This window comes from Pygocentrus nattereri, chromosome 21, assembly GCF_015220715.1.
Source record: "Pygocentrus nattereri isolate fPygNat1 chromosome 21, fPygNat1.pri, whole genome shotgun sequence".
Classification (NCBI taxonomy): domain Eukaryota; kingdom Metazoa; phylum Chordata; class Actinopteri; order Characiformes; family Serrasalmidae; genus Pygocentrus; species Pygocentrus nattereri.
This window is the reverse complement of record NC_051231.1, coordinates 13620133-13641483: the sequence shown is the minus strand read 5'-3', so window position 1 is coordinate 13641483 and position 21351 is coordinate 13620133. Positions and strand designations below refer to the sequence as shown.

The window sequence follows — 21351 nt, the reverse complement described above, 5'->3', positions numbered from 1 at the left end:
TTTATACTTAACCCCTTAAACCTTAAGTTTACTATTCAGCTATGAGTCTTAAGGCTTAAAGTGCCTACACAATGAAAATTGTAATTTCTACCCTTTTTAAAATGTATTTGATTTATTAAAGATTTATTACGTAGATATTAAACCATGCCTCCTGCCTGTTCAGCTTACAGCAGTTCATGCTGAAGTTATAAGCAGTGTTTCAGCCTGGACTGCTTTTGAAGTGCAGTACAGGGCAGCCAATCAGAACAGACCTCCTTTACACAGATTAGTCTTAAAGTTTTAGAAAAAGAGAAGTTAGAAAATAGTCATGTAAAGTTGTTTTTGTTGGTACATAAACATAGACAAACATCATAAGTGGACACCAGGGAAGAAATAAAATACAAGAAAAATGCAGAATATAAGCCATTTAAGATCATTTAATAATTACTATGAATTAATTGAGTAGTATAAAGTTATTACAATGAGGAACTGAAGTGTGGGCCCTTGCAGTTGTAGGGTTTTGAATGATTTTTCCATCTTTAATCAGCTCAGACATGTTTGGTGTCTGAAGTTTCTTACAATGAAGCTATGTAACTAAAGTAGCTAACAAGTAATGAAAGCTTGAAGCCCACCAATTAGCACAGTGCTAACTGCATGTCTAAATCATCCTATACTTGCCTCAAACCACGTGGAGGTGTTCAGCAATCTAGTAATCCTAGTAGACTTGATAATGACACTGTATGACACACTGTTATCTATAAATGTGGACTAAAGTATAGACAGAACCCAGGCTTCAGTATGGCTGCTACTGTTCTGTGGCATAATTTTCTGGCCATATTTAGTGATACTGGTGTATCACATGGGGTCAGGAGTTATAAAAGCATATCTGCCTTTGGAGTACGTGGGGAAATTGCGCAAATTCAACTTCTTACTAAACTATCTTCAGGAAAATGAAGGTTTTCGTCATGTGTCACACAAAATGATGAAATATGATTATTTGGTCTTATACGGTATCATAAGGAAAAGCCTGGCAGGCAGTTTTTTGACACTGTTGTTGCATTTTTTCCCAAAGTTTTAGCACATAATGTGGAAATACAGTTGAAGTTTGTATCAAATGAAATGTGGAGGAATTTAGATTGCAAAGGACTACATATGAACTGTGAGAATTAAAGGGGACTTCTGCTAATTATTCAAAATCTGCCCATTTAATCGATATTTTTATAATTTAATCTGCCAGATAAAAGCAAAGTTATTCTCCTTGTGGAAAGATATTACACGAAAACGTTATGAATACATTATTTTATGATAGTTTTGAGAAGGTTTTAGCCTTAAAATATCTTTTTGTAGCACATTCATGGTGGAGGGATACGTGCAGGGTGTGCCAGGTTTCCAAAGAAAACATTATTTCAGATTTTTTTCACATTTTTCCATCGTCATCATTCCATATGAAACTCAGAAGACACATGTGGGTTCACTGGTGGTTTTGGATAATAATTAAAATGTTTATATTTGAGCTGTAGTCATGGTGATAGTTATTGCTGTAGTTATTTGACTATATAGACAGTGGTGGTAATAGGAACCAGTGGTAGTAGTTCCTATCACCACCATTGTAAAGACATCTGTTAATAAACATCACTATTAATTCTCATTCCGTTTTTACACTGTTAACTGCAGTGCATTTGTGCTAATCTACATCAGCATTAACTCCGCGCTCTCTTTTCACCCACCCTGCAAACGGCAAAGGTCAAGAATGCACTAACATTCCTTTTTAATTCCCTGCAAAGGATCCACCTTGGAATTTCTCTGGTGTTCATTCTGTTGTGCTCTTACATGGAGACAGAGATGTGCCTTGCTGGAACGTAATGGCTGATAGAGGGCCTTTGATGTGCTGATAGGCTTCGGTTGAGGTTGACTGTGGATTAACAGTGGGGGTGGCGAAGTCAGAATCTTTAACAGATGTTGCTGTTAAAAAGTCTTAAGCCTCCATAAAGGACATTCCTCTATGTTCCTCATAAAAAGCCAGCATCTCTGCTCGCTCATTAGGTGTGGATGGCTCTGTGGGAACTAACTTTGTAAGAAGTTCCCCTAAACGTTAAGGGCGTGATGCAGGCACAATGCTTCTTTGTAGTCCATTACAGTGACACAGTTGTTTGAGCCATTTCCTGCCTCAGGAAAAACGCTGATTCAGTAAAGTGGTAATGGGATGACAAAGTGAAGTCTCTTTTTGGTCTGGTCTGTTAACATTTAAGCCTAAGCTGCTGATAAGTTATTGGTCTGAAGCGTTATTTTTAAAGAACCTGTTTCAGTTTAACTCTATTTAACCATCATTATTATTCCATATAAAACTCAGAAGACACATGGAGGTTCAGTGGTGGTTTAGGGTAGTAAATAAAATGTGTATCTTGGTGTTGTAGTCATGCTGACCCCTGGTTCCTATCACTACCACTGTAAAGAAATCTGAACCATTTCACACCAAACGACTCTGAATCATGCAGTTTACATCTCAATGTCTGAACTAGACAGAAAATAGTTTGTCATCTGAAATAGACTTGATTGTTATTTTGGACACAGTGACACACTGTTACCTATAAAAATGGATTAAAGTACTGACAAAATTAGGGCTTTAATGTGACTGCTGTTTTTAGCTACAGTCGTATGTAGAGTTGCCAGATTTCAGTCCTATCAGAACCAGACAGCTTCTGCTTTTAAACAGTTTAGCAACTGTCTTGTTCTTTTAATAAAATAAAACTGAGAAAACAACCTGTTGTGTATTTGGAGAGTCCAAATACCGGCCCATCAACGGTCCTCTCCGGTCCAGAACCCTGCCACCCTAATTTTGGCAGTCATTACAAATTAGTAAATTTACAATGTTTTAGTGTCTCTGTGTTTGTATGTGCAATTCTCTGTACTTCTCTATCTTCTATCTACTTAAGTGATATTTTAATATTCCTTGCTTAGTATTTCTATAGTATAACCCCAATTCAAAAAAGTTGGGGCACCGTGTAAAATATATATATAAATGTATATAAAAACAGAATGCAATGATTTGCAAATCTCAGACCCATATTTTATTCACAATAGAGCATAAAACGCATGAACAGAGGGTGCCCAAACTTTTGCATAAGACTGTACATCCATGTTTATAGATAACAATGGGTCATACAGTGTCAGGAAGCATATAAATATATATGATGATTTAGGCATGTTGTTAGCACCATGCTAATCGGTAGGGTATAAGCTCCCATTATTTTTTACCTACATTAGCCTCATAGCTCCCATGCTAAGCTAAAAACACCAAACAAGCCTTGGCTGATAGATTATATATGGGGCAAAGGGGGGGAAATTGTGTGAAAGTGAGTGAACTATCACTTTAAGGCCAAGTCCATGCATATGTTGACTTCATCAAACACATCTGACAGTTTTTTAGTGCTGTTTTGAAAATGTCTGGTCACTTGTTCACTTTTACAGTCCCCTCTAAAACGCCTCAGCCATTGCTGGTTTTGTGTGGCTGCTCTGTGCTGATGTCTTGAAGCGATGATGTCATGGGAGCGGTATGCACATACCCCCCCCCCCCCCCCCCCCCACACCCCCAAACAAATCACTGGAGGCCTACAAAACCAGCCTCATGCTGACCAACCAGACTCAATGTCTGTCTGTCTCTCTTTCCTCACATCTCTCTCTTTGCTTTCTTCCCTCACCCGCAGGTCCACATCTCTTTTCTTACTAGTTTATGGTTAGACTTGAGGAATTTCTCAGGTAAAGGTCAGCATCCTGTGGATGAAACTAGTGGGGAGCAGTTAACATGATGTCATTTCTTTTCATTGGGTTGGCAGTTTACACTCACTGGCCATTTTATCAGAAACATCGACTGTACAGGTACACGTGGTAGCAAAGAGAGGGTCCTGTCTTGGTCTAATGTTTGCTAGCTAGGTACAACAAGACTGCAAGTTGGCTAACTAACGTTAGCTTCTTCCACATGGAACAAAGTTAAACTTACAGCAAATGGAAAAAAAACTGTTCAAGAAGTGCCGGTTGAAAAAAATGTGAAATGTTGTAAAAGTTACCCAAAAACTAAATTATGGGGAAAGGTGTTGCCCCCCCCCCCCCCCCCATTATGACTCATAAGTACATAACATACACTATATTGCCAAAGGTATTCACTCACCCATTCAAATAATTGATTTTAGGTGTTCCAATCACTTCCATGGCCACAGGTGTATAAAACCAAGCACCTAGGCCTGCAGACTGCTTCTACAAACATTTGTAAAAGAATGGGTCGCTCTCAGGAGCTCAGTGAATTCCTGCATGGTACTGTGATAGGATGTCACCCATGCAAGTCCAGTCATGAAATTTCCTCACTACTAAATATTTCACAGTCAACTGTCAGTGGTATTATAACAAAGTGGAAGCGATTGGGAACGACAGCAAATCAGTCACGAAGTGGTAGGCCATGTAAAATGACAGTGCAGGGTCAGCAGATGCTGAGGAGCATAGTGCGCAGAGGTCACCAACTTTCTGCAGAGTCAATCACTGCAGACCTCCATGTGGCCTTCAGATTAGCTCAAGAACAGCATAGAGAGCTTCATGGAATGGGTTTCCATGGCTGAGCAGCTGCATCCAAGCCTTACATCACCAAGTGCAATGCAAAGCTTCGAATGCAGTGGTGTAAAGGGCCTCCACTCTAGAGCAGTGGAGACGTGTTCTCTGGAATGACGGATCACGCTTCCCCATCTGGCAATCAGATGGATGAGTCTGGGTTTGGCGATTGCCAGGAGAACGGTACTTGTCTGACTGCATTGTGCCAAGTTTAAAGTTTGGTGGAGGGGGGATTATGGTGTGGGATTGTTTTTCAGGAGTTGGATTTTGGAGATTTTGGACGGTTTCATGCTCCCAAATTTGTGGGAACAGTTCGGGGATGGCCCCTTCCTGTTCCAACATGAATGTGCACCAGTGCACAAAGTGAGGTCCATAAAGACATGGATGAGCGAGTTTGGTGTGGAAGAACTTGACTGGCCTGCACAGAGTCCTGACCTCAACCTGATAGAACACCTTTGGGATGAATTAGAGCAGAGACTGCGAGCCAGGCCTTCTCGTCCAACATCAGTGTCTGACCTCACAAATGCTCTTCTGGAAGAATGGTCAAAAATTCCCATAAACACACTCCTAAACCTTGTGGAAATCCTTCCCAGAAGAGTTGAAGCTGTTATAGATGCAATGGGTGGGCAGACATCATACTAAACCCCTATGGATTAAGAATGGGATGTCACCCTAGTTCATATGCATGTGAAGGCAGATGAGCGAATACTTTTGGAAATATAGTGTATATGCTCATTCAGGCACATCATAATCAGTGTTTAGTAGCAATTCTTCTTTCACAGCAAGAACCACTACTACTTATAAGATATGTGAATGGGGTTCATTTAATAATTGCCTTAGTCTATTCATTCTGACATGCCTTATCGCCTGCTGTGTCCTGGATGAATCCATGAAGGCAGATTTAACTAATTATCAGTATAAATTGCAATAATAGCAGAGATATTTGTTGCTAAATTACAGTCATGCTTGCTTAGTGTGCATAGTTTAAGCTGCATCTCATAGGAGACCTCATAGGAGAAGTATTATATGGTTTATGTACATGTAATTAAGGCAAATCTGAGGGTAAATTATTTCTGGATAGTACAAAGCACGGCTTTCTAAGCATAACCTTTAAATTAGTCAGTTGTTCAGTGCTGACTATTCCCATAAAACATAAACAACATAATCTGAAGTAAATTATCATTATAATGATAAAGCATTATCATATTGCTCACTTCTTACTGCACGCAGCCCTTCTTCTGCCATATAGGCCTGCTAAAATGGCTGAAACAGGGCAGCACTGCCAAAACAAAGCAGAGAAAGCGTTCCACATGACTTTAAAGTAATGCCTTCTAGCCTAACAAGGTTCATGCATTGCAGCTGTTCCAAGCAGTTGGACAGTTTTGATTTTCCAGCAGAGGCAGCAGCCGCAGCCAAGGCCTCTTTCAAAGGAAAACAGATTTTTTGTAGCTGTTTTGAGTTTACTGTTGATTGTTATTATAGTTATTTCACTTGGTAGCAGCCAGCAGCAGTAACTCTGCATGAGCTGATTTAAACTGGTCAGATCCTCGGCTCACTTATCTGCATCCTGGATTAGGACTAAGCTCCCTTATCGGCCTTGGTCATCAGCCACCTTTTGTGTGTTTGTTTGTTAAACCCCCCTTTTTCGTATCTGTTCTCGTGCTGTGGCTTCCTTTGGATGTTTGTGTGCAGTCTTGGGTAAATGTTGGGTCAAATTATGTGTTTAGTGAAAAAATGTGAACACATCCTCTACAGACAACAAACAACTGCACATTTTAATGCAGAATTATTGTTTATTTTACCATGTTTAATACATATAAAAAAAAGCCAAAACATAGAAAGTGGCGTGTGCAGAAGTTTTGGCACCATATTTCATCTTTTATTTTTCTCTCATGTATTAAACTCAGCAAATAGAAACTCTACACTAATATTTGCAAAAAGATACAGTATTTAAATGTGTTCTCGATGATATTATTTACAAGAACTTTCTGCCAATACAGTGTTTACACTTTGTTTACTCGAGTACCGTGTATATCTTACCTCAGGAACTGCTGTGCTGACGTATTCACAGATCACAGCATGTTAATAATCTTTGCACCTTATTCCACAACCCTATTTCATACTCAGAAATGAGCGCTGTGTCAGCGCTGCACTGTCCTGTCTGTTTACTGTCTCTAATGTTTTTTGTGTGTTTTTTTACAGTTTTTTTATCGTATTTATTGTATTGTTTCTAGTCTAACGTTTTTTGCACACTTACGTCTGCACTTTGCACTTTGTTCAGCCTGTTCTCTTTCATGTTGCACCATGTTGTTCCTAGGAGGAGCATAATTTGGTGGTTGGTTAGTGTAGTGGTTAACACCTTTGCCTTTCACACTGTAGACTACGGTTCAATCCCCCACCAGGGCAAGCACCCTACACTATACCAATAAGAGTCCTTGGGCAAGACTCCTAACACTACCTTGGCCTACCTGTGTAAAAATGATCAAATTGTAAAGTCGCTCTGGATAAGAGCGTCAGCCAAATGTAAATGTAAATTTCACTCCACTGTGTACTTGTAGATAGATGGAATGACAGTAAAAGCCTCTTGACTTGACTTGTAGTAGGAAATGAACGAGTAAAACACCATTTGACCAGGGATGCCCATACTTTTGCACAAGACTGTATTTTATTGCACATTTAATGCACTGTTTATTTGCTGAATTTAACAGGACATAAAATGTGGTCAGTGCAACAGTTAGGATACAGTTACGATTTTTTAAAGTACTTTAGACTCAGCAAATACATTGTGCACCAAAAACTTATTTTCCTTAAAAAAATTGTAACTTTTGTACAACTGTATTTATTCTGCACACACACTTGTGCACATAGATAGCTTTGATAGTTTGATTTATTTGTTTATTAACATGTTTATGCTTGGTAAATATTCCATAATAGTCTTAATCTGCTAGTATATACTGTTTGTTTATATATTTCTGTCAGTTGTTGCTCATTTATTGGATGTATATGTTTGTTAAGTGTATGTCACTATAGGCATTTGTGCCACATAGTATTGAATATGCAATGCTGTTCTGTACCTGTTTTAATTTAATGTAGGACTGATTAGATAAACTAGATATTGGGCGATAGCTGTAAATACTGGACCTGCTTGAGAAGAGCTTTGGAAATGATTAAACTATTACACAATGCATTAATTACTTGTTTATTTGTTTATTCTAATGTTAGTGTTTTCCTTCCTGTCCAGATAAATAGCTTTGAATTAATAGCTTTGTTTAAAGGCTTCCTAGTTCATCTTTTCTACTAAAGCATTTTGAAAGGCTGTGCATGCTTTGTTAGCTTTATTGTTTAGCCTTGATTGCTAATAGGTTACTAATATAGTTAATAGTGATAGCCAGTGAATTTTTTGGGAATTGTTGCTATTTAGAGAATTTGTAGAGTCAGATTGGGGCGGGGGTGATAGACAGACTAATGACTGTCTCTCACTGCTTCTTAAACTCATTAGAGGATTAACTGTCTCCATCTGTTCACCCATCAGTTTGATCACATTGATGTAAAATTGACCTCATTTGACTGCATAAAATGTCTGTATCCAATTTATTTAATGTAAGAAGCTTAAATGTTCATATTAAAACTCCCAATAGACTCTTAAAATCTACTATAGAAATCTGCAGCTCTGTTCCAGTGTTTACAAAAGGCAGCCTTAAGATGCTTTGATTAACATGGCTTATTTAGCTTTGGACCCAAATGAATAGGAACCTTTACTATGCTAATGGAATTGCCAGACAAAAGACGGCTTTCCCCAGCGAGGCTGTTTGCAGTGTGGACTCAGACAAGAGATGATTTATTTGTCTTTCTGTATTCACTCATTGTGATGTTAAAGAGTATTGACACTTCTGTGAAGTGGATTACACCTTTGTGTGCTGGGGGTGGGGGCGCTTTTGTATATTTTCAAGAAGAAAATGTCCTGACTTGTGGTAGGAGAAACAGAATAAAACAAGACTGACCCACAGAACCAACCCGTAGTTTATTTAATCTTCAGTCAAAATAGCCACTAAGTACATGTTATTACTTTCAAGGGATGTTTCTGAGGAGATTGGTTATAAGATAATCCACTTGCATAAGAAAGAAGAAAGTCAAGGGAAAATAAATGAAAAATAAAAGGTTTAAAACTGGAGTTCATACATGATTAAAATTTACAGAGAAAACAGGCCTCCTAACAACCACCTGGAATACCTGGCAGACAACAAAACTGTCCCCATCAGATAAACAGCACTTAAAGCTTTCATCTTTGAGAGAGAGGAGAAAATCAAGCTGCTTCAGATCTGAAAACATTCACAGGTGTTTCTGTCCACCCTTCCACTATGAGAAGACAACTCAGCGCTAAGGGTCTGAAAGGATGTGTAGCTGAAAGAAACAAAGAAGCTGAACAATGGACTGACGACTGCAGAGTCCAGACCTCAACATCACTGAATGTGTTCAGTGATTTCTGATCAACCAGCTTCTAACACTGAACTTTGGAGGAGTGTCTGCATATTCTTTGAGAAACTGAAAGTGAGTCTCCTGAGAAGAATGGAAGCTGGAATAAAGTTTTTTTTACATGGCTGTCATAAGTGTAAAGTGTTAATGTCCTCAGACTGTATAAAAACAGGTGTGCGTGTGTGTTAGTGTGTTAAGGACAGTGTGGGGACGGAGCTTTGAGGCTGTGAAGGTGTAGAGGATGTAACAGTGGGGTTTCCTGGGGAAGACAGCGAGGGCAGCAGGAAGAGAGGGGGGCTGTAGTCAGCTGTGCTGTGGATTGTGTGTTTGCTACTCTTTGCACTCTTTTCCTTCCTGCTTTGTTCACAGATTGGAACTTTTCTGGATTTAAACTCTTCCTATGGCACCGGCCCGTTTTTCAGATCGCTCTCTGCTGGGCTGATATTCTTTCTTCTTTGTCATTCAGGTACGAGGGGGACTGAACAGCACTTCTTCAGAAGATATGGATATCCGACCAGCAGACAGAGGTAGAGCCAAACACTCAAACTGTTACACAAAGAAATGCACGCACATGTTGTGTTTTTTGCAAAGTTGTTGGTTTTGTTTGATTTACGCAACAACAACACTGATATTCCTTGATTGCCATGAATTGGAACACTTATGAATCATGTATGTTGATCAGAAGTTATGGAAAATTGTGGAAAAGGTAACATGATGCCAAATAGTGCACATACAGTCATGTGCAAATGTTTGTACACTCCAGTCAAGTTAACATATCCTCTATAGAGAACACACTTTTGCACATTGTAATGTACAGTTAACGTGCATTTTAACATATTGGAGGAAAAAAACAAAGGATGCCAAATCTTCTGCACAGGCCACATTTTATATAGATTTTTCCCAGTATGCTAATTTCAACAAATAAACAGTAGTTGTGTGTTAAAATGTGCAGAAGTGTGTTCTCTGTAGAAGATGTGTTCCCTTATTTACACTCAGCAAAAGGTCATTTTTCCAGGCCACCTAAACTCTTGTTCTGTATCAAATTAAAGCACAGAGCGTTGTATTGTATCTAATTTTTATCACAGCATATCATATCAAATTATGTCTTAGTGTTTATTTAATATATATTAGCAATATACATCACAGTGTTTCATTTTGTATCAAATTATATCACAGCATATCATATTGGATGAAATAATATCACTGCATATTGCATTGTTTTAAATTATATCACAGCATATTGTATTGTATCACTATTAAATATCTAAGTTCACCACTGTTTGATTTGATTCATTTTAGGGATATTATTTTCATATTAAGGTATTTAAAGTTTCGCCACCTAAAATTTAAACTAATGCTCTTGTGTTTTCTCAGGTCTGATCACCCTGGAGCGGACCAAATCACTCAGGGACAGGTTGGCCAAGTATCAGGCAGCCGTTTCCAAACAGGACGCCCGCTCCCCTCCGCGCTCAGTGAGTGGACTGTGTGGTCATTTGCTTGCATGTTATTAATGGTTATAAGCCTGTTTGGTCATGTGGGTGTAAGGATTATACGACTGCTTTCATAATCTGTACATTTATAGCCTTTCAATCTCTTCTTTCAGGTCAGGTTCTAGATAGCTGGTCTGTAATGTCTCATGACAGAGTACATTAGATTCTCCCCTGGTGTTTGTTAAAGTAATATTTTTCATTTTTAATTTGAAATGCTATTCATTAAAGAGATTATTGCACAGATGCAATGAAGGTCAAACTTGGCTTTTCTCACAGTTTCTTTTTTAAGAAGTGAACTGCTTGGGGTTCTCCAGTGTTTCTCAACCGCATCTCTGTCACACTGTCAGATGATGCTTCAAGACATTTTTCATAATAGACCTTATGCATCACGATAGTTCATTTTTTCATGTTGAAGTCTGTTTGTCTGTTGAAGTTGCAACAGACAAAATAGAACTTGTAGTGACACATTATAAATAAACTGTAATAATTCATAAAAATTAATTAAACTTACAACTACAGTTATTTTTTATTCAGTGTTTTACAAACTGCACTACACTAAATCTGTGTAGTCATGGAATAGATCAGGTTTAGGAGAAAGTCCATCAATGACACTCCTTTCCTGCCTTTATAGAAAGTTTCATCTCAACCTCCTATTTCCAGTGGTAAAGTTTATCACATACCTTCATTGAATGCACTGAAGGCAAAAGTTATTTTGTTTAGATTCACCACTGTTTCACCATCATGAGCATTACATATAAAATCTCAGCACTGCTGTTTATATCCTAACAATTAAATTATGCAGAAATGTTGAAAAAATGGTGGAAATGCCCTTTAAGCAGTGGAGGACTGGTAATTAGAGCTAAATAACTTTTATTTATGGGTAGCCTTTTAACATTTATAGTTAGGAATTTGTTTACAATGCAAAACTGAAAGCTGATATATTGAAACATCTAAAAATACCTCTTGATTTTACTAATTTCACTTTGATAGGGTAGAGTGGTACTTTCTCTTTGCTTCTCTTAAACACTTTGGATTTGGTCCATATTTTACCAACTGGATAAAAACACTATACAACTCACCTTCTGCCTCAGTCTCAACAAACAGACATATATATCCAGACCCTTTCAGCTACAAAGAGGAAGTCGGCAAGGATGTGCATCATCACCTTTATTGTTTGGTCTTTTTATTGAGCCCTTGGCTGCTTCTGTCAGACAGTGTAATAAAATCTCAGGTATACAGTCAAAGTCATACCCCCATAAAATCAGTCTATGTGCAGATGATGTTTTACTATATATTACTAACCTGTCCCTTCTATCAGTTCATGAACTGATAAATAAGTATAGCAGGGTTTCTGGCTATTCCATTCATTTTGTCCAAATCTGAGTTTCTACCTTTAAGTAAATTCAACTGGGATGACAAGGTCTATGATGGACCATCTGAACATATCGCGCAGTCTATTAAACATCTTGGTGTTCATAATTCTCCTAACAAAAACGATTTGTATAAACTTAACTAGATACCTTTTAATGCAAGAAATAAAGGAAAATCTAGAAAGGTGGAACAAACTACCATTAACTCTAATAGGCTGAATATCAGCAGTTAAAATGAATAATCTCCCTAAAATCAATCTGTTTTCTGTAACCCCTGTTACCCCACCGTCAGGCTGGTTCTCCTCTCTTGACAACGCAGTTCTATTGGAAGCACAAAAAGCCTTGAATTAAGTTAGCTACCCTCCAGAAACCAAATACAATTAAAAAAATACAATATACCAGATAATTGTAACTTTCAGTGTATATACAACTCAAAGGTGTTCTAAAGAGTTATTAGTGAAAAATTTCTGCAATCACCCCCCCACACTTAAAACTACACTCCTTTAAACTTCAGAAAATTTTATCTCACTCCCAATTGAAAAATGGACCTCAGATATAAAATAAACATGTAATGTCAAGTGGCAAAATATATGCAGTGACATCTTCTATATGTCCAGCAATTCAAAACTCCAGCTAATTCAATATAAAACACTTTACAGAACATATATTACAGGCTCTAAACTACACCGTATGGGATTAAAAAAATTAATAATAAATAATAATAATTATATAAACAGTAATACAGGCTGCGTGTTTCATTATAAAAAGAGCCTCATTAGCTGTTTGAGTGGATTCAGTGCAGTACAGGATGTAAAATCTTGAATATGAATCTTTGTGTTTGATGGTAATTTGAAGTATGACACTACTGGTTATTTATTTATTTATTTGCATGTTCCAACTTATGCCAGAAAAAGTAGATGCATATATCTGTATATATAGTATAAGTAAATCATGTATCTTGAATAGTTATTGTAGTATTGTGATATATTTTTTTTTTTGCCATATTGCCCATCTCTAGATTACAGTCAGACAGGAAATTTGTTCTGTTCTGTTGTATTTAATTCTGAAGACATATTTAACCTAAGCATGGTGTCAGATTCTCATTCTCACCTGCTGTTTCTCTCCACTGCAGTCTAACCCATCTGAAAGTGAGGGAAGCCCTTCCACCACGGACCACAAGGAAAATGTGCCCCCTGGTGGCAGAAGGCAGGCAGTGGTACGTCTCTTTGCTTCAAACAAGACACATTGTTTTGCTTATGCTGTGTTAAGTTATATTTTTTAAAGTCAGCCTCAAAACTGAGCCTTGTCATCTTGTTAGTTCACAACACAGCTTATATTAATCATGATCCATCATATTTAATTTAAAATACTACACTTCCGTTTTCCCTCAAAATGTAACGACTTTAGCCCGACCTATAAAACATCTTCAGATCTTTTTTTTTGATGATGTCATCGTGCACCAGAGGGTGGGGCAAAAAACTTGAACAATAATATGCTTCACTCTCAAATACGTCACAGTATGCAAGAAGAATGAGTTGCAAAGTCGTGCTTGTGCTGATTTGAAATTCTTTTAATGGCGTCTTTTTCTTACTTTTTTCTGACTTTTCTTTCCTTCCTTTTTGATTTAGTTTTGTTTGTTGTTACCTTTGTCCACTTATTCTTTGTTTCTTTTCAGAATGCGCCCTCTTCAGATACACCAAGCACAAAGACCAATGGTGAGTCAGCCCCCCGCACCCCGCTACCCCCCAAACTCTGATGTCATCAGTTTCTTTTGAAACTAGAATCTGAAAACATTTTCTCCATTTTAAGCCCCAATCCTGTTTCTTATTTGTACCCCTACCCCTTGTTTTCAAGTGTCACCTTGCCACTTGGAACTGAGTTACAAGCGGTAGTGGTTGAAATCTTCCCTCTGAAATGGGAAGCTTAAATAAAGAAGAACATTACTTCATTATCAGGCTACTAGTGGTGCTGCCAGACTGCAGTGATAGCAGAGGAGTAAAGTTCAGCAACCTCTGTGCTGGGCTTTAGTTACATCCAGGTAATCAATACATCGAGGCAATTATTTATTTATTATTTATTTATTTAACGCCCACCCCTAATTCTTCAGTTTCTTTCGTTATTTACGCAGCCATCTTGCCTTATTTGCCTTATAACACTCTGAACAACTTCCATTTGGAAGAGCATGTAGCCCTAACACTATGCCTGACCTCTCTATTTCATCAAGAGTAGGGACACCCTATCACTAGACGTGAACATGCAAAACAGAGGGGTAGAGCTGAGTGGTAGGGGCAAGGGGTGAAATGGGATTGGGCCTAAATGACCTCTTTTGAAAGTGAAACTAAGTTAACACATCCTTTACAGACAACACACCTCTGAACATTTACATCACTGTTTGTTTGCTGAATTTAACATAAACCCAAAGTGTCAACTGTGCAAATGTTATGGCACTTGATGTGTTTTCCCCCCAGTATGTTAAACTTAATATAAATTATGCATTAAACCAAACAGAAAAGTGCCATATTTAAACAGTAGAGGACATGCTAACTTGTATACGTCTATACATTAGAAGTCATTTATCTCTGTGTCTGTCTTAAAAAGTTGGCTTTGTGAATGTGTGGCTGTTTCAGGCGTGTTGGCTGATGCAGTGAGCCCCAGCACTGAAGCCTCTGAGCCAGAGAGCAGCGACACACCCAAACTGGTTCGGGTAAGTGACCGCTAATGTGGCTAATTTGCACATAGTGTCTCCTGTTCTGCCACTTCAGGCATGCAGTGTGCTTTGTTTTGGTTTTGTTTTGTCTTGCATGCTGTCTTTTCAACAAATATTGAATCCTAGCATTTTCAGTGACTTGGTAAAAATCACTCAGGGCTGCACAGTATATAGTTGGCTAACTGTTATCACGATATTTGAAGAAGGTGGATACATTAAAAAAAAAAATCTTTCAACCCCAGAACTAATAATCTTAGTATGTCCATTAACATCACCTATAATATATGCAAAAAGGAGAGCTCAATTCCAAACATATTTTATGGTCAGATGCAATTTTTGCATTGAGAGTGTTGGTAGAGAAGTACAAAGAAGGTCAGAAGGAGCTGCATTGTGTCTTTGTGGATCTAGAGAAGGCATATGATAGGGTGCCAAGACAGGAACTGTGCTACTGTATGAGGAAGTCAGGTGTAGCTGAAAAGTATGTTAGGGTGGTGCAGGACATGTATGAGGATAGTGAGACAGTGGTGAGGTGTGCAGTTGGAGTGACAAATGGTTTCAAGGTGAAGGTAGGGTTACAACAGGGATCAGCATTGAGCCCCTTCTTGTTTGCAATGGTGATGGACAGGTTGACAGATGAGGTCAGGCAGGAGGCTCCATGGACCATGATGTTTGCAGATGACATTGTAATCTGTGGTGAGAGTAGAGAGCAGGTGGAAGAGAATCTGGAGAGGTGGAGGTTTGCACTGGAGAGGAGAGGAATGAAGGTCAGTAGAAACAAGACGGAATACATGTGTGTGAATGAGAGGGAGGCAGGTGGAAAGGTGAAGACGCAAGGAGTAGAGGTCGTAAAGGTGGATGACTTCAAATATCTTGGGTCAACCATCCAGAGCAATGGACAGTGTAGAAAAGAGGTGAAGAAGAGGGTGCAGGCAGGATGGAGTGGGTGGAGACGAATGTCAGGGCTGATGTGTGACAGAAGGATAGCAGCAAGAGTGAAAGGGAAGGTTTACAAGACAGTAGTGCGTCCTGCTATGATGTATGGTTTGGAGACTGTGGCTCTGTCTAAAAGACAGGAGGCTGAGCTGGAGGTGGCGGAGATGAAGATGTAGAGATTTTCGTTGGGAGTGACAAAGATGGACAAGATTAGAAATGAGCAGATCAGAGGGACAGTGAAGGTGGAGCAGTTTGGAGATAAAGCCAGAGAGGCCAGGTTGAGATGGTTTGGACATGTGTTGAGGAGGAATAGTGGATATATTGGTCAAAGAATGTTGGAGATGGAGCTGCCGGGCAGAAGGAGAAGAGACCTCAGAGAAGGTTTATGGATGTAGTGAAGGTGGACATGGAGATGGTTGGTGTGAAAGTAGAGGAGGCAGTGGATAGGGCAAGATGGAGGCAGATGATCCGCTGTGGCGACCCCTAAAGGGAGCAGCCGAAAGAAGAAGAAGGTGTGAATATGGTGTAACACCAGAGACTGTCACTCCAGTGAACACTCTAGTTAAAATTGAGGATTTTGTAAATTGGCTGACTCATGGGCGGTCAGGTGACCTTAGCTATTTAACGCAACGAGTTACCTGCTTCATGTTATTTACCTCATATAACTGTAACACAGATCAGCTAAAATCATTATAATGAATGTGTTTGGAGAGAAAAAACCTGGTGATTCTGATCACGTATCCCTAGTGCTGTGAAAGTCCTGACTAATCACAGTTTCTTATACGTTTCTGTGGGTGTTTTGATTAAGGTATATAAATAATAATAACAAATAAAATATATTTTTTTGTAAAAATAATACAAGCCAGTCTTTAAGAATATCACATTATTATATTGCTTAAAAGTGTGTCACAGTCAAAATATATTACAATATAACTGCAGTTTATGAGGTTCATCCATATTGTGCAGTAGTTTTAGTTTGTACGAACATACAGTTGTTTGCCAAATTTGATCACCCCTACTTTAATATTCTATATCTGTTCAATTCAACAAATTGGGGAAAAAATAAAACACAAAACATGGCCTGTGCAATAGTTGTGGCACACTTTATATTTTGTGTTTACTTTTTTCATGCAAATAAATAGAAATTGTACAGTAAAATGTGCAGAAAGAGTGCCATATTTAAGTGTGTCCTCTGTGGAAGGTGTAATTACTTTCGCTTGTAATGTGGCTGGGAGTATTCAAACTTATGACTGTATCTGCTTTGAAAATGCACCCTCACTGCAAACAGTGGTTTTTGATCCCTGTTTGATCAGCTCATCCTTAATGCTGCTCTCCTCTTGGCTATTATGAGGACAGCTGTCTTTTGTCATTTGTGTTGATTAAGTTACTATTAGTGCAGATTTTTCAGTTACACAAAGCTTAAAACCATCAGTCTACAACTTAGTCTCACTCACAGTTTCCGTCCAGTCTCAGTTACAGCTGTTCATGAAGATTTTTCTTTATTTGCAGGGACAGAAGTTCCGTCTGACGGCGAGGGAGACCTGCGTGGCCTGCCATAAGACTGTTTATCCAATAGAGAAACTGGTCGCCAATCAACAGATTTTCCACAACACCTGCTTCCGCTGTACACACTGCAGCACCAAACTCAGGTAAGACTGAGATGAGTTAGATTAAATGTGTAGTGGTATTAGAGTACGTAATTGTGAATAAGAACTAAATATATTGCTATTATTATCGCTACTAATACTAACTTTATTTATTTAGCCCCTTATACCCCACAGGTCTTTATATAGAGTATAGTAAATACTGAATAATTCATAGTAGATACTGAATAATTCATAGTAGATACTGAATCATTCTTAGTGGATACTAAATAACTCATGGTAGGTACTGAATAATTCGTAGTAGATACTGAATAATTCTTAGTGGATAGTGAATAACCCATGGTAGATACTGAATAACTCATAGTAGATACTGAATAATTAATAGTCGATACTGAATAACTCATAGTAGATACTGAATAACTGATAGTAGATACTGAATAATTCGTAGTGGATAGTGAATAACCCATGGTAGATACTGAATAACTCATAGTAGATACTGAATAATTAATAGTCGATACTGAATAACTCATAGTAGATACTGAACAATTCATAATGGATACTGAATAACTCATAATAGATACTGAATAACTCATAGTAGATACTGAATAACTCATAGATACTGAATAATTCTTAGTGGATATTGAATAACTCATAGTAGATACTGAATCATTCATAGTGGATACTTAATAACTCATGGTAGATACTGAATAACGCATAGTAGATATTGAGTAATTCATAGTGGATACTGAATAACTCATAGTAGATACTGAATCATTCTTAGTGGATACTGAATAACTCATGGTAGATACTGAATAACTCATAGTAGATACTGAATAATTCTTAGTGGATATTGAATTACTCATAGTAGATACTGAATAGCTCATAGTAGATACTGAATAATTTATAGTGGATACTGAATAACTCATAGTAAATACTAAATAACTCATAGTAGATACTCAATAATTCATAGTAGATACTCAATAATTCATGGTAGATACTGAATAATTCATGGTAGATACTGCATAACACATAGTAGATACTGAATAATTCATAGTAGATACTGAGTAACTCATAATAAATACTGAATAACCTATAGTGGACAGAACAAATGTGTAGTAGATAATAATTCATACTATATGCAAAATAATTTACAGCAATTCCTGAATAATCCATACTCAATTTGGAATATATCATAGTTTATACTGACATTGAATGATTCATAGTAGGTATTGAATGATTATTATATATACTTTATGATTAATAGTATATATAATATTATATATATTATTATATACTCCTGAATAATCAATAGTAGATTTTGAAAACTAACAATTACTGAATAATTCATAATAGTGTCTGACTAATTCCTAGTAGCTACTAAGCAATTCTTGGTAAATAATTAATATTTTATTGCAATTACTGAATAATTCCTAGTTGTTGCTGAGTAACTCTTATTTTTATAACTCTTTTTTGTTTGTTTTTTCCTGTGTTTGTCTTTGTAGTTTGGTCAACTATGCCTCTCTACATGGTAACATTTACTGTAAGCCCCACTTCAACCAGCTCTTCAAGTCCAAGGGAAACTATGACGAGGGTTTCGGCCACAGGCCCCACAAGGAGCTGTGGACTCCCCGAGCTGATGATGAGGAGGAGGCTGAAGAGTCTGAAAAACCTCAGCTTGCCATGCCTGAACCTTCACCAGTGAAATCCATCCCAGAGCCCACTCCCAAATCGGACCCAAGCTCCGCAGTGGAGGAATCTCCTCTGGCCAAAGTTACCGACCTCACAGCTTCCCTTGAGACAAAGGCTCAGATGAGCAGCTTAGTGGAAAAAAACCCAACTGCCTCTCTGGAGACCAAGAGGCTGAAGATTGCTTGGCCCCCATCTTCAGACAGTGAAGGCAGTCCCAAGGGTGCCGGCATCGAGAGTGTAAGGTCTTCATTCAGGCCATTCAGAGCAAAGTGGCCACCAGAGGGAGACACACCGTCCACTATGGAGAGCAGTGAGCGGGCTGAGCTGAGGAGTCTCCGGCGCAGCTCCTCTCTCAAGGAGCGAAGCCGGCCGTTCTCTGTGGCACCGAGCTTGGAATCTGCCAGTTCTGTGCAGCAGGAGCCACGGCGCCCCCTCAGGTCGCCAGTGGTGAGGCGAGGCTCATTGGAGGAGCTTCGCTCATCTTCCAAAGTTCAAACCATGCAGAAAGAGCAGGAAAAGGAAAAAGTAGAGAAGAACGAAGAAACCAGGAAGGCTCCGATCAACAAAGAATCCAGGAAGGCCTCAGTCACTGACCGCAAAACCATAAATGGCGATACTAGTTCAGAAGAGGAGGTGGAGAGTCCCAAAAAAACGGAAGAGAAAGCCAAAATGCCTCATTCAATTCTCAAACGGCCACAACCGACCAAGGTAGAAGCTCTTGATGACCACGAGGACGAAGCTGAAGAACATCGCAGCGAGTCTCCTGAACTCTCGCACCCTCCAGCTGTAGTAAGCAAGGCCAACAGAACGTCCCAGGACGTGGGCTTCTGGGACGGAGAAGAGGCGGAGGAGGCTCTGACAGTGGAGAAGATGATCAAGAGGAACCGCTATTATGAGGAGGATGAGGACGAGGAGGAAGTGGCAGAAGTGTGAAACCCCTTGACCCAGCTTCAGCTGCACCTGTGGCACAATGAACCTGCCATATTTACAGTTTTATTATCTCAGTTCAGTCTCTATATTCTTGTTTTCAATTTTCATATTCATCTCATTCATTTTCACACTAGATTAGAACTGGATCAAAGAAAAGCATGTTTATTGCCGGTACTCCTTTCCTTTTATCTCCATTTTATCTTTCAGTTACTGGAACAAAAAGTACTTTCTTTCTTCAGGTTTTGTTTCTCCTATGGGTCACAGTAAACATTCTTATTCTTTTTTTTTTAATTCCTGCAATAAGACAACACCATAATTGGCCAAATAATTTGATACTAGAGATATTTTTGTCAATTTTTTTTTTACAGTATGAGAACAAAGGGCAAGATATCATTGAAAATTGACATTTTTACAATTTATAATTTAATTATATCTTTTATATTTGTAAGAGGATCATATTAAAATAATCTATACATTCTACTATGCATTTTAAATCATTTTCCACTTTATTTATACTTGAAGAACAGGTTGGCAGGTCAGTTTCATACATTCCATTGAACGTGTTCTCTTTAAGGGCTTCTCATTTGGTTATCTTATATGAAAACAAACATGGTGCCTATCAAACTGTCTTAGTGAATGGTAGAATTTACAATTTCCAAATGTTTTATATTCTGCTTTATAAGAGACCAAAAAAGGGTTTATTTGCCTTATGTTCAAGATTTTGACTGTAAACTGTCTCGGAAATTTAATAAATGATCTGAAAAGCAATATTATTAATGGCTGTTGTGTTTGTGTTTATTGTGGTGTGTATGCAATTAACTCACATCACAATCTTAGATGTATCTGTTTTGAACCATAGAGTGAGGATCATTACACAGTTGAGCAGTGGTAGAACAGGATTGATGCTTGTAAACAATTTGCTATAATAGTTGTTAGCCATAAGTTATTTTAAAGGGGAATCCAACCAATTTTTCTGAATTTCGACACAATTTCATTGTTGAGATTCAGTGCGGTTTGGTGTGAAACGATTGATTGTAAAGACTCAGATTTCTTTACAGTGGTGGTGATAGGAACCAGGGATCGCCATGACTACAAGACAGCTATCCAAAACTACCAGTGAAACTGCACGTCTTCTGAGTTTTTGTTGGACATAAAATAATGATGCTTCTAAAAAAGGTTTTCCTTGGGGAATATCTTACGTCACAGTCCACTGCAGGATACGTTTTATACCAAAATCTCAAAACTAATTTAAAACAATGTCTCAGACAGTAGGCATCTCAGTTCATAACCATTTAATGTAATAACTTTCTGTGAGGGGGCTTTTAGAGGTGGACGTCTGGTTCCTATCACCACCACCGTAAACGATTCTGACTTGCTACGTTTCTCTAGAACAGAGCATTTCAAACCAAACCACTCTGAATAACTCTGTTCACATCTTCAGTGGTTGACCTCCCCTTTAACCTTTCAGCAGTGAGAGTGGAGTACAAACAACACTGATAAAGCAAGTCTGTTTTTTTTTATTAAACACTGAATTAGCACTTTTTTCCTTGCAGTTAAAAGGATTTTTAACTTTTGTAGAA

General features: G+C 38.2%; 1 protein-coding gene across 2 annotated transcripts in view; it reads left to right on the top strand.

Annotated features, from left to right (window-relative positions):
• lima1b (LIM domain and actin binding 1b) overlaps positions 1–20544 on the top strand; it is a 58811-nt gene extending 38267 nt beyond the window's left edge. For both annotated transcript variants that reach the window (XM_017692755.2, XM_017692754.2), the window contains exons 5-11: positions 9515–9575; positions 10423–10520; positions 13041–13124; positions 13584–13623; positions 14536–14612; positions 17058–17197; positions 18655–20544. In XM_017692755.2, the coding sequence (XP_017548244.1) occupies positions 9515–9575; positions 10423–10520; positions 13041–13124; positions 13584–13623; positions 14536–14612; positions 17058–17197; positions 18655–19774 (1620 nt within the window). In that variant the 3' untranslated portion in view covers positions 19775–20544. The remainder of the gene's footprint in view (positions 1–9514; positions 9576–10422; positions 10521–13040; positions 13125–13583; positions 13624–14535; positions 14613–17057; positions 17198–18654) is intronic.
• The last annotated feature ends 807 nt before the right edge of the window (positions 20545–21351 follow it).